This window comes from Castor canadensis, chromosome 1 (assembly GCF_047511655.1).
Source record: "Castor canadensis chromosome 1, mCasCan1.hap1v2, whole genome shotgun sequence".
In the NCBI taxonomy this organism is placed as follows: domain Eukaryota; kingdom Metazoa; phylum Chordata; class Mammalia; order Rodentia; family Castoridae; genus Castor; species Castor canadensis.
In genome coordinates, this window is record NC_133386.1 from 200116355 (window position 1) to 200128980 (window position 12626).

Genomic DNA, 12626 nt, shown 5'->3' on the forward strand with positions numbered 1-12626 from the left:
GCCATGACTCTATGCTTCTCAGATTTGGGCGAAAGGTGATGGTTAAGTGGTGTTTGCTCCTGGTGGCCATATCTGGGACCTGTACTGCCTTTGCTTCCAGCTTCTTCATCTACTGCTCGCTACGCTTCTTGGCAGGTTTCTCTTCCATGGTCATCTTAGCAAATAGCCGTATGCTTGGTAAGTCAACAATTTCGATCTTTGTTTTCTATGTCTTGGATTTGACCTTGAAAAAATAATTTTATTTAGATTTAATATTCTGTCCTGTTTTCTTCCAGCTATAGAGTGGACAAGGATTCAATCCAGAGACTCTTTATTAACACTTATAAACAGCATTCATGGAATTGGAATCACAGTCCTGGGAGGACTGGCCTTTATCTTTCGAAAGTGGAGAACCCTTCCCCTGGTGGTAGCTGCACCATGCTTTCTCTTTTTCCTCTCTTCAAGGTATGAACCTTCTAACTCCTGTTGTATAACTATTTCCACAAATGAACATTAGTATTGAATTTATTTCCTTATTTTATGCATGGACCTAACACATTTTCTTATCTGCTTTCTTTGACCAACTGGAGAAGCAGAATGGAAATAACAATGTCCATTCTGCTGAGAGTTCTAATCATTTTCTGTGCTCTTTGTCTCAACAATTATCAAGCAGAGTGAGCAAAGAATTATTCCAAAATTATTTTCTTTAACAAAATGTAGAGATTGAAGTGTTTCAAAAAGAAATTCCGGTGACTCATTTTTAGTCTTATGATGAATTAGTTTATGGCAAAGATTTTAGTGCTCTTAATATTTGCAGGTGAAATTTGACAAAAAGAAGAGGCAGCAAGTTTATTTATGTCTCATGGACAAAAGAACAAGCCAGTTTCTTGAGCACTAAACATCAGCATGTAGCTTGGGTCATATATTATATGTGTTCAGCACAGATGTTTATACAGAATTCATAGAGTGAAATGAGTTATGACAGAGAGGAGAGTGCAATCCCTGTCTGGCTCATCCATTGTCTCTTTCTGTCTTCATAATAACACAACCAGGAACACAGCACTGCTGTCCCTCATCTTAATGATGAGGAAATTTATATTGTAAGTTAACAATGCTCTTTCCAGTGGCAGATATAAAAATACAAATTTAAGCAATTTTAAACTTAAATGATTTGGAGAATTTAAAAAATGCACATATCCTGAACACAAGTTATCTGACACTCATGAAGTATTTGGAAGAGAATTATGCATGTTAGATGCCCTCTATCCTAAGCTTCTTATGTTTCTTAGAATACTACCTTCTGATTAAGCAGGAGGTTACTTGAATCCAGTGTTTGTGTTGACAACCATGAAGGTGTACTCCATAGAGTAATTTCCTTATCTTTTTCTGGTATTTGTCTTATAAGATGCAGACTCCTATTCCCAATCCATGGAACAGTGTGTAGTAGATGAAATGCTAAAGGCATCTGGAGCAAGTAATCATATGAATAACAACAGAGAGATAACTACACTTTTGTGCTCTTTTATCAGGTGGTTAGTGGAATCGGCTAGGTGGTTTATTGCCACCAATAAACCAGATCAGGGATTAAAGGCTCTTAGAAAAGTTGCACAAATAAATGGAATAAAAAACTCTGAAGAAACCCTGAATGTGGAGGTGAGCATAAAGGGAAGGCGGTTATGGGTACTAATGGATGACATAAGCTGACATATATGCCTTCTCCTTACTGAGATTTATAAGGCAGCTATCAGCTGAATATCTGAGAATATCAGTTCAGTTCCCCCATTTTTAATGAATGTATTATTCAGCTTTTGTTACCATGCCAAAATACACAAGACATACTGAAAACAAAGTTGATTTAATTTTGTGCGCTGAAATTCCAAATGGCATGGCACAGTCTCTGCCCCTATGGTGGATGGTGAATGGTGGAGCTTGCAGAGAGGAAAGATCACATGTCAAGTCAGGAAGCAGAGAGCACTGGTTGGGACCATGCTCAGGCTTTTATAACAAGTATATGGTGACAACTCCAAAGGGGCCTCTCAAAGGCTTCCTTATTCTTTTCAAGGATAAACTCCAAATAACCTACAGACCTACCAGTAAGGCCCACTTCTTAAAGGTGGGCGTTTCCACCTTTCCACCACTTTCCAATACCATCTTGGGAATAAGCCTCCATTAACATGGAACCTGTGAGACACCCAAACCATGCCTAAGTCATACCAAAGACCATCTCATCTTATAAAAGTCACTGGGCAATATGTACTGATCTCTTCCTTTAGTTTGTTTCTTGATCTGGAGCTGTAACTTATGAACATTTGTGGATAACTTACACTCCTCAATGCCCTTCTCTCCAAATTTTATTTCTACATAATTAACTGGATGCTTCCTTAACTCCCACCTAAATTTTCCTTCCTTTTACTTTCACATCTGTATTTGAACATATACTATATTGCATTACTAAAATATCTTTCATGTCCTGCTTTGTATCACTACTCAACATAATACTTGGACTATGTTGTCAAATGACACATTTCTTCTTATTTCTTTTTTTTTTGTCAAGTCAAATACCTTGCTATGTATTTTTTCCACAATGTATCTTTTTATTTTATTTTTTAAATTTTTTTATTCATTTATTCATATGTGCATACATTGTGTGGTCCATTCCTTCCCCTTGACCCCTGTTCCCTCCTTCTCCCCTCCACAGTCCACCCCCTTGCTTCCAGGCAGAACCTGTTCTGCCCTTATCTCTAATTTTGTTGAAGAGAAAGTATAAGCAATAATAAGAAAGACAAAGTGTTTTTGCTAGTTGACATAAGGATAGCTATACAGAGAGATTCCTAGCATTGCTTCCGTGTACAAATGTGTTACAATCCAATATGATTCATCTCTACCTGACCTTTTCAGTAGTTCCTGATCACCTTCACATATTGACCTCTGTCACTTTAAGGTTTCTGTATTAGTTCCTCTGCAGTGGGGACATCAAACTCTTTCCTGTTTTGGGTTTCTTACCTATACCCATACCTCCTGTATGTGCTCTTTTCTTAGCATGTGACCTAAGTCCTACAACATTGTTGTATTTGCCCTAGATCTAAAGTCCGCCTATGAGGGAGAACATATGACTTTTACCTTCTGAGCCTGGCTAACCTCTCTGAGAATGATGTTCTCCAGTTCCATCCATTTACTTGTGAATGATAAGATTTCTTTCTTCTTCATGGCTGAGTAAAATTCCATTGTGTATTAAACCATATTTTTTGATCCATTCATCAGTAGTGGGGCATCTTGGTTGTTTCCATAAGTTGGCTATTGTGAAAAGCACTGCAATAAATATGGGTGTTCAGGTGCCTTTGGAGTAACCTGTTTTACATTCCTTTGGGTATATCCCCAGGAGTGGGATTGCTGGGTCATAGGCAGATCTATGTTTAGATTTTTAAGGAGACTCCAAATTTTTTTCCAGGGTGGTTGCACTATATTGCATTCCCACCAGCAGTTTACCAAAGTTCCTTTTTCTTGATATCCTTGCCAACACCTGTTGTTGGTGGTGTTTTGGATGATGGCTATTCTAACAGGGGTGAGGTGGAATCTCAGAGTGGTTTTGATTTGCATTTCCTTATGGCTAGAGATGGTGAGCATTTTTTCATGTATTTTTTGGCCATTTTAATTTCTTGTTTTGAGAAAGTACTGTTCAGTTCAGTTGCACATTTCTTTATTTTGGTTCAATGATTTTGGTAGATTTAGTTTTTTAAGTTCCCTGTATATTCTGGTTATCAGTCTTTTTTCTGATATACAGCTGGGAAATATTTTCTCTGACTCTGTGTGGTCTCTTCAGTTTAGGGACCATTTCTTTTGTTGTGCAGAACTTTTTAATCTTATGAAGTCCCATTTGTGCATTTTTTCTCTTAGTTGCTGGGCTGCTGGGGTTCTATTGAGGAAGTCCTTGCCTATTCCTATTACTTTCAGAGTGTTCCCTGCTCCTTCCTGTAGTATCTTCAGAGTTTTGTGTATGATATTAAGGTCCTTGAACCATTTTGAGTTGATACTAGTGCAGGGTGATAGACATGGATCTAGTTTCAGTTTCTTTCAGATGGATAACCACTTTTCCCAGCAACATTTGTTGAAGAGGCTGTCTTTTCTCCATCTCATATTTCTGACACCTTTGTCAAAAATAAGGTGAGTATAGTTGTGTGTTTTCATATCTGGGTCTTCTATTCTGTTCTACTGGTCTTCGTGTCTGTTTTTGTGCCAGGACCATGCTGTTTTTATTGCTATTGCTTTGTAATATTGTTTGAAGTTGGGTGTTGTGATACCTCCTGCATTGCTTTTTTTGCTGAGTATTGCCTTGGCTATTCGCGGTCTCTTGTGTTTCCAAATGAACTTTAGGGTAGATATTTCAATCTCTTTAATGAATGTCATTGGGATTTTGATGGCAATTGCATTAAACATGTAGATTTCTTTTGGTAGTATAGCCATTTTTACTATCTTGATCCTATCAGTCCATGATCACAGGAGATCTTTCCGTCTTTTGTAGTCTTCCTCGATCTCTTTCTTCAGGAGTTTGTAGTTCTCCTTGTAGAGGTCTTTGTTAAATTTACTTGTAGGTATTTGATTTTTTTGAGGCTATTGTGAATGGAACTGTTTCCATATATTCCTTCTCAGTTTGTTCATTGTTGTTGTGTAGAGAAGCTAATGATTTTTGTAAATTGATTTTATATCTTGTCCCCTTACTATAGTTGTCTAGGAGTTTTTGGGTAGAGTTTGTTGGGTCTTTAAGTTATAGGATCATATTGTCTGCAAGTAGGGATATTTTGACAGTTTCTTTACCTATTTGTATTCCTTTTGTTTCTTCTTCTTGCCTAACTGCTCTGGCTAGGAATTCGAGTACTATGTTGAATAGGGGTGGGGATAGTGGGCACCCTTGTTTCATTCCTGATTTTAGGGGAAATGGTTTCAGTTTTTCTCCATTAAATATGATGTTGGCTATAGGTTTGTCGTATGTAGCCTTTACAATGTTGAGTTTTCTTAGAGCTTTTATCATGAAGTGATGTTGGATCTTGCCAAAGGCTTTTTCTGCATCTATTGAGATGATCAAGTGTTTTTGTCGTTGCTTCTATTAATGTGCTGTATTACATTTACAGATTTGCTTATGTTGAACCACCCCTGCATCCCAGGAATGAAGCCAACTTGGTCATGGTGAATGATCTTTGATGTGTTTTTGGATTCGGTTTACCATTGTTTTATTGAGGATTTTTGCATCGTGTTCATTAAGAAGATTGGCCAATGGTTCTCCTTTTGAATGTATCTTTGTCTGGTTTTGAGATGAGTGTAATACTGGCTACATAAAATGAGTTAGGCAGTGCTCTTTCCCTTTCTATTTTATGGAACAGTTTAAGGAGGATTGGTATTAGTTCTTCTTTAAATGTCTGATATAATTCAGCAGTGAATCCATGAGGTCCTGGACTTTTCTTTTTTGGGAGACTCTTTATTGCTGCTTAAATTTCATTTTGTATTACAAATCTATTAAGGTGACTAATATCCCCTTGATTCAATTTTGGATGGTCATAAGTATCTAAAAATCTGTCCATTTCTTCAAGATTTTCAAATTTATTAGAATATAGGTTCTCAAAGTAGTCTCTGATTTCCTGGATTTCTGTGGTGTTTGTTGTTATCTTCCCTTTTGCATTTCCAATTTTACTGATTTGGGTTTTTTCCTCTCCTCATTGTTTTAGTCAAGTTTGCCAGGAGTCTGTCAATCTCATTTATTTTTTTCAAAGAACCAGCATTTATTATTTTTTTGTTTTACTTTACTTTTTGTTTCTCCATCCTTCTTTTTTTAAATATTTATTATTCATTCATTAATATGTGCATACATTGTTTGGGTCAATTCTCCTTCCTGTCCACCCACCACTTTTTCCCCCTCCCGCCTCCCTTCCAGGCAGAACCTGTTCTGTGCTTTTCTCCAGTTACATTGAAGAGTAGAAATAAGTAATAATAGGAAAGACAAAGCATTTTTGCTAGTTGAGATAAAGACAGATATACAGAGAGATTCCTAGCATTGCTTTCATGTACAAATGTGTTACACTCCAGGTTGATTCATCTCTAACTGATCTTTACAATTATTCCTGATCCCTTTCTCGTGTTGACCTCTGCCACTTTAAGGTTTCTGTATTAATTCCTCTGGAGTGTGGACATCAAATGCTTTCATGTTTTGGGTTTTCTATCTAACCCCTTACCTCCCATATATGCTCTCCCCTTGTCATTTAACCCATCCTACAACATTGCTGTATTTGTCCTTGATCTAGAGGTTGCATATGAGGGAGAACATATGATTTTTGGTACTCTGAGTCTGGCTAACCTCACTCAGAATGATGTTCTCCAGTTCCATCCATTACTTGGAAATGATAAGATTTCATTTTTCCTCATGAATGAGTAAAATTCCCTTGTGCATAAATACCACATTTTCTGTTTTTTAAAATTTTAATTTTATTCATATGTGCATACAGTGTTTGGGTCATTTCTCCTCCCTTACGTACCTGGACCCCTCCCTCTCCCCCCCACCTTGCTACCCGGCAGAAACTGTTTTGCCCTTATCACTAATTTTGTTGAAGAGAGAGTATAAGCAATAATAGGAAGGACCAAGGGTTTTTGCTAGTTGAGATAAAGATAGGTATATAGGGAGTTGACTCGCATTGATTTCCTGTGCATGTGTGTTACCTTCTAAGTTAATTCTTCTCAAACCAACCTTTTCTCTAGTTCTTTGTCCCTTTCTCCTATTGAACTCAGTTGATTTAAAGTATCTGCTTTAGTTTCTCTGTGTTGAGGGCAGCAAATGCTATTTAGTTTTTGGGTGTCTTACCTATCCTCATACCTTCCTTGTGTGCTCCAGGTGTAGTTTGGTTGTTGTCTCATCAAAGGTAGGGAGAGAAAAAAAGAGTCTGGAGATAGTTCTGTGAATGGCTATTTGAGGCTGCAGCTCACCTGCCCACTGCTGTCAGCCTGCTGTTGCTGGAGGCTTTATTTATGCAGATCTCAGGAGTGAGCTTAACACTCACCTAGCCCCTCAGGCTTTGTTTACCCAGAGTTCTCCTGGGCACAACTGCCAGTGCTACAAGCTTTCCCCTTTCCAAGCACACTGGGGGAGGTGACATTGCATCAGCTTCTCAGGCCTGTGTGTTTATTTACAGTTCACATGGGAAGTGTGTCTTCCCCCTTCTCCTGTGGAGTTTTCCTCCCACTGCCACTTTTACAAGTTTTCCTGCTCCTGGTTGCTGGGCGTGTGCCACCACTCCTGCCTACTCTGGCCAGCTTGTTTATTTACAGTTCCATGAGAGATTTCCCCTCCCTGCCTCTTCGGCGCCCAGGATACCTGCCTCTTTGCTATGTGTCTATTTTGTTGTTATTGCTTATTATTCAGTTTTTTTTCTTTTTACCATGGGTGGGGGTCGGTCTGTTTAGGAGGCTATGCTGATCTGGTACAGGGTTGTCTGTGGGAGTACCATGTGCAGCTTAGCTCACCTTGTGGTCTGCATCTTCCCAAGCAGTCTGGGTGCTGGCGTCTGGAGGTGGCACGGGAGTCATCCTGGTTCCTCCATTTAATGTGGAGTGGGGATGCTATGTGTGAGCTGGGGGTGTGGAAGAGTCAAAGTTTTCCTCTTCTTGGTGGTTTTTCCTGTAAGGTGTATCTCCAGCATCTATCCAAGATTTTACTTTAGGAAGCATGCTTTCTGCTTCTGTCCTCTAGCTGCCATCTTGTAACCTTCAAGAGTTTGTAATTCTCCTTGTAGAATTCATTCACATCTTTTGTTAAATTTACTCATAGGTATTTGGTGTTTTTTGAGGCTATTGTAAATGGAATTGTTCTCATACATTCTTTTTCAGTTTGTTTGTTATTGGTGTATAGAAAAGTTAATGATTTTTGTAAGTTGATTTTGTATCCTGCTACCTTGCTATACCTGTTTATGTTGTCTAAGAGTTTTTTGGTACAGTCTTTTGGGTCTTTATGGTATAGAATCATATGATCTGCAAATAGGGATATTTTGACAGTTTCTTTACCTATTTGTATTCCTTTTATTTCTTCTTCTTGCTTAATTGCTTTGGCTAAGAATTCCAGAACTATGTTGAATAGAAGTGGGGATAGTGGACACCCTTGTCTCATTCCTGATTTTAGTGGGAATGGTTTCAGTTTTTCACCGTTAAGCATAGGTTTGTCATATATAGCCTTTACAATGTTCAGGTACATTCCTTCTATTCCTAGTTTTCTTAGAGCTTTTATCATGAAGTGGTGTTGGGTCTTGTCAAAGGCTTTTTCTGCATCTATTGAGATGATCAAGTGTTTTTTGTCTTTGCTTCTATTAATATGCTCTATTACATTTATAGATTTGCCTATGTTGAACCACCCATGCATCCCTGGGATGAAGCCGACTTGGTCATGGTGTATGAACTTTCCAATGTGTCATTGGATTTGGTTTGCTATTATTTTATTGAGGATTTTTGCATCTATATTCAGTAAGGAAATTGGCCTGTAGTTCTACTTTTTGGAGGTGTCTTTGTCTGATTTTGGGATGAGAGAAATGTTAACTGCATAAAACAAGCTAGGCAGTTATCCTTCCTTGTCTATTTTATGGAACAGTTTAAGGAGGGTTGGTATTAGTTCTTCTTTAAAGTTCTGATATAACTCATCAGTGAATCCATCAGGTCCTGGACTTTTCTTTTTTGGGAGACTCTTAATTGTTGCTTAAATTTTGTTTTGTGTTATTGATCTATTGAGGTGATTAATGTCCTCTTGATTCAGTTTTGGATGGTTGTGTCTAGGAATCTGTCTATTTCTTCAAAGTTTTCAAATTTATTAGAGTATAGGCTCTCAATGTAGTCTCTGATGATTTCTGTCATGTTTGTTGTTATCTCCCCTTTTGCATTTCTCATTTTACTGATTTAAGTTTTTTCTTTCTCATTTTAGTGAGTTATGCCAGGTTTGTCAATCTTATTTATTTTTTCAAAGAACCAGCTTTTTGTTCCATTAATTATTTGTATGGTTTTTTTTGTTTTGATTTCATTGATTTCAGCCCTTATTTTATTTATTTCTCTCCTTCTGCTTGTTTTGGGATTTGCTTGTTCTTGATTTTCCAGGAGTTTGAACTTAGTATTTCATCATTGATTTGAGATCTTTCTGACCTTTTAATATATGCACTCGTGGACAGCCTTTGCTGTGTCTCATTGGTTCTGGTAGGTTATGTTTTCATTTTCATTAACTTCCAGGAACCTTTTAATTTCCTCTTTTATTTAATCAGTGACCCATTGATCATTGAGCAATGTGCTGTTCATCTTTCAATTGTTTGCATATTTTTTACTGCTGTTTTTGTTATTGATTTCTAGTTTTAATACATTGTGGTGATAGAATGCATGGGATTATTTCTATTTTCTTAAATTTGATGAGGTTTGCTTTGTACCCTAAGATGTGATCTGTTTTGGAGAAGGTTCTATGAGCTCCTGAGAAGAATAGATATTGTGCAGCAGTTGGGTGAAATATTCTGTTGATGTTAGCTAGGTCCATTTGGTCTATGGTGTGATTTAGTTGTAGAATTTCTTTATTGATTTTTTGTTTGGATGACCTATCTATTGGTGACAGGGGGGTATTAAGGTGTCCCACTATAACTGTGCTGGAATTTGTATATATTTTTAGATCCTTCAAAGTGTGTTTTATGAAATTGGGTGTACTCACATTGGGTGCATACAGGTTGATAATTGTTATTTCCTTTTGGTGTATTTCCCCTTTTATTAGTATGGAATGTCCTTCTTTATCTCATTTGATCAATGTAAGTTTGAAGTCTACTTTATCTGATATAAGTATTGCTACCCCTACTGTTTACAGGGGACATTGATTTGGTAGATCTTTTTTCAGCTTTTCACTTTCAGTCAGTGCTTGTTTCTAATGATGAGTTGAGTCTCCTGTGGGCAGCAGATTGTTGTATCTTCCTTTTCAATCCAGTTTGCCAAATGGTGTCTTTTGATGGGGGAATTAAGTCTCTTAATATTCAGTGTTAGTATTGATATGTATGTGGTGATTCCTGTCATTTAGTTGTCTTTGTTGATTAAGGGTTTGATTGTGTACAGTTAAATCAATGTCAATCTCTACTTTCTTGCCTTTTCTTCTCCTGTGGTTTGGTATTGCCTACCCTTTCATGGTTTTGTTTGCTTTCATTTTATGTGTGCAGAATTCCTTGGAGAATCTTTTGTAGTGGTGGCTTTGTGGTCACATATTGTTTTAGTTTCTGCTTATCATGGAAGACTTTTATTGCTCCATCTATTTTGAATGATAGTTTTGCTGTGTAGAGTATCCTAAGGTTGAAGTTATTTTCATTTAGTGCCTGGAAGACCTCACTCCATGACCTCACTCCATGCTCTTCTTGCTTTTAAGGTTTCCACGGAGAAATCTGCTGTGACTTTGATGGGTTTACCTTTGTATGTTATTTGTTTTTCTCTCTTACAGTCTTCAGTATTCTTTTTCTACTATCTGTGCTTGTTGTTTTAATAATAATATGTTGTGGCATAGTTCTATTTTGGTCAAGTCTGTTTGGTGCAGAACCAGCTTTTAGTTTCAATGATTCTTTACATTTTTTTTGTTTGTTTCTATTTCAATGAGTTCAGCCTGTATTTGTATTATTTCTCTCCTTCTGCTTGTTTTGGGATTTGCTTGTTCTTGTTTTTCTAGGAGTTTGATATGTAGCATTAGGTCCTTGATTGAGATCTTTCAGTCTTTTTAATATATGCACTCATGGCTATAAACTTTCCTCTCAGGACTGCCTTTGTTGTGCCATGTTTTCATTTTCATTAACATCCAGGAACCTTTTAATTTTCTCTTTTATTTCATCAATGACCCATTGATCATGAGCAGTGTGTTTTTCAGCTTCTAGTTGTTTGCATGTTTTTTACTGATGTTATTTTTATTGAGTTCTAATTTTAATGCATTGTGATCAGATATAATGGATCGGATTATTTCTATTTTCTTGTATTTGCAGAAGCTTGCCTTGTGCCCTAAGATATGATCAATTTTGGAGAAGGTTCCATGGGCTGCTGAGAAGAATGTATATTGTGCAGAAGTTGGATGAAATATTCTGTAGACATCAGCTAGGTCCATTTGATGTGTGGTGTGATTTAGTTCTAGAATTTCTTTATTGATGTTTTGTTTTAATGACCTATCTATTGGTCATAGGGGGTAATTAAAGTCTCCCACTACCACTGTGTTGGACTCTATATATGTTATTAGGTCCTTCAGAGTATGTTGGGTGAAAGTGGGTGCATTGATGCTCAGTGCATGTAGGTTGATAATTGTTATTTTGTGTATTGTGGTGTGGAGAAGTCTTCATGGGCTAGGGGTTCTGGTTCTGAAGTTTCAACTCCCCCTGGTGCTTCACCTCCCCAAAGCGTGGGTCCAGTGTCTCAGGAAAGTCCCTGATTCATGGAGCTCATGCTGTCTATGTCTGTGTCCCTGTCACCATTTTGGATCTCCAGATGATAAGTTTTTGAGACCTCATCTCAACCTCAACAAAAAAGCTGGTGTTGTGGCCCGCAATTGTAATGTCAGCTACTGGGGAGTACAGGTAGGAAAATCATGGTAAATGTTGACAGACTGTGCTCCCTGATTGTTCAAACCACAGGAATAGTAAGTGGCCCTCCACCTGAACCTTCCAACAGACACCTGCAGAGCTTAACAACTTTATTTTATTTTTTATTGTTGTGTTGCAGGTACATTGTGGCATTCACAAAAGTTCTTTCAATATACCAAATATATCATACTTGAATCAGCCCCCTCCATCATTCTCCTTTATCCTCCCTCCCCTGATTCCTGTAATAGTTTCAACAGGTCTTATTTTTCCATTTGCATACAGGTGTACACAGTATTTGCATCATATTCACTCTCCTACACCTTTCGCCCACATCCTCCCACCTCTTACTGGTAACAATCTCCACAAAGGACCTGTTCTGCCCTCCTGTTCTCTGATTTTGTGAAAGAAAAAAAATGTCATTTTTGTTTGTTTAAGATAACTGTAGAGGGGTTTTCTTGTGACATTTAAATGTATATATGTATTATAATCCAAATTAGTTCAGCTCCTCTATTTTTCTCCTTTCTACCTTAGTGGCCTTCTTATGGTGACTTCAACAAGTTTAAAAAAATCTATTTTTATTTTTGTATATGAAGTACATCAACCACATTCCTGACTTAGAGGAATTGTTTCAGTTTTTCCCCATTTATTGTGATATTGGTTATAGGCTTGTCATATAGAGCCTTTATTATGTTGTGGTATATTCCTTCTATTCCTAGCTTTGTCAGAGATTTTATCATGAAAGGATGTTGAATTTTATCAAAGGCTTTTTCTACATCTATTGAGATGATCATATGCCTTTTGTCCTCGCTTCTGTTAATATGTTGTATTATGTTGAATAATTTTGTATGTTGAACTGTCCCTACATCCCCGAGATGAAACTGACTTGATCATGATGTATGATCTTTTTGATATGCTGTTTAATTCTGTTTATCAGTAACTTATTGAGAATCTTTTCACTTATGTTCATTAAAGAGATTGGCCTTTAATTCTCTTTTTATGTTGTATCTTTGATCAGTTTAGGATAAGTGTAATACTGGGTTCATAAAATGAGTTTGG

The 12626-nt window shown here is 37.2% G+C and overlaps 1 protein-coding gene across 2 annotated transcripts in view; it reads left to right on the plus strand.

Moving 5' to 3' along the window:
- Positions 1 to 12626, plus strand: part of LOC141413899 (solute carrier family 22 member 10-like) — a 75785-nt gene that overhangs the window by 47918 nt on the left and 15241 nt on the right. For both annotated transcript variants that reach the window (XM_074047807.1, XM_074047816.1), the window contains 3 exons: positions 23 to 177; positions 276 to 444; positions 1509 to 1632. In XM_074047807.1, coding sequence (XP_073903908.1) covers positions 23 to 177; positions 276 to 444; positions 1509 to 1632 — 448 coding nt within the window. The remainder of the gene's footprint in view (positions 1 to 22; positions 178 to 275; positions 445 to 1508; positions 1633 to 12626) is intronic.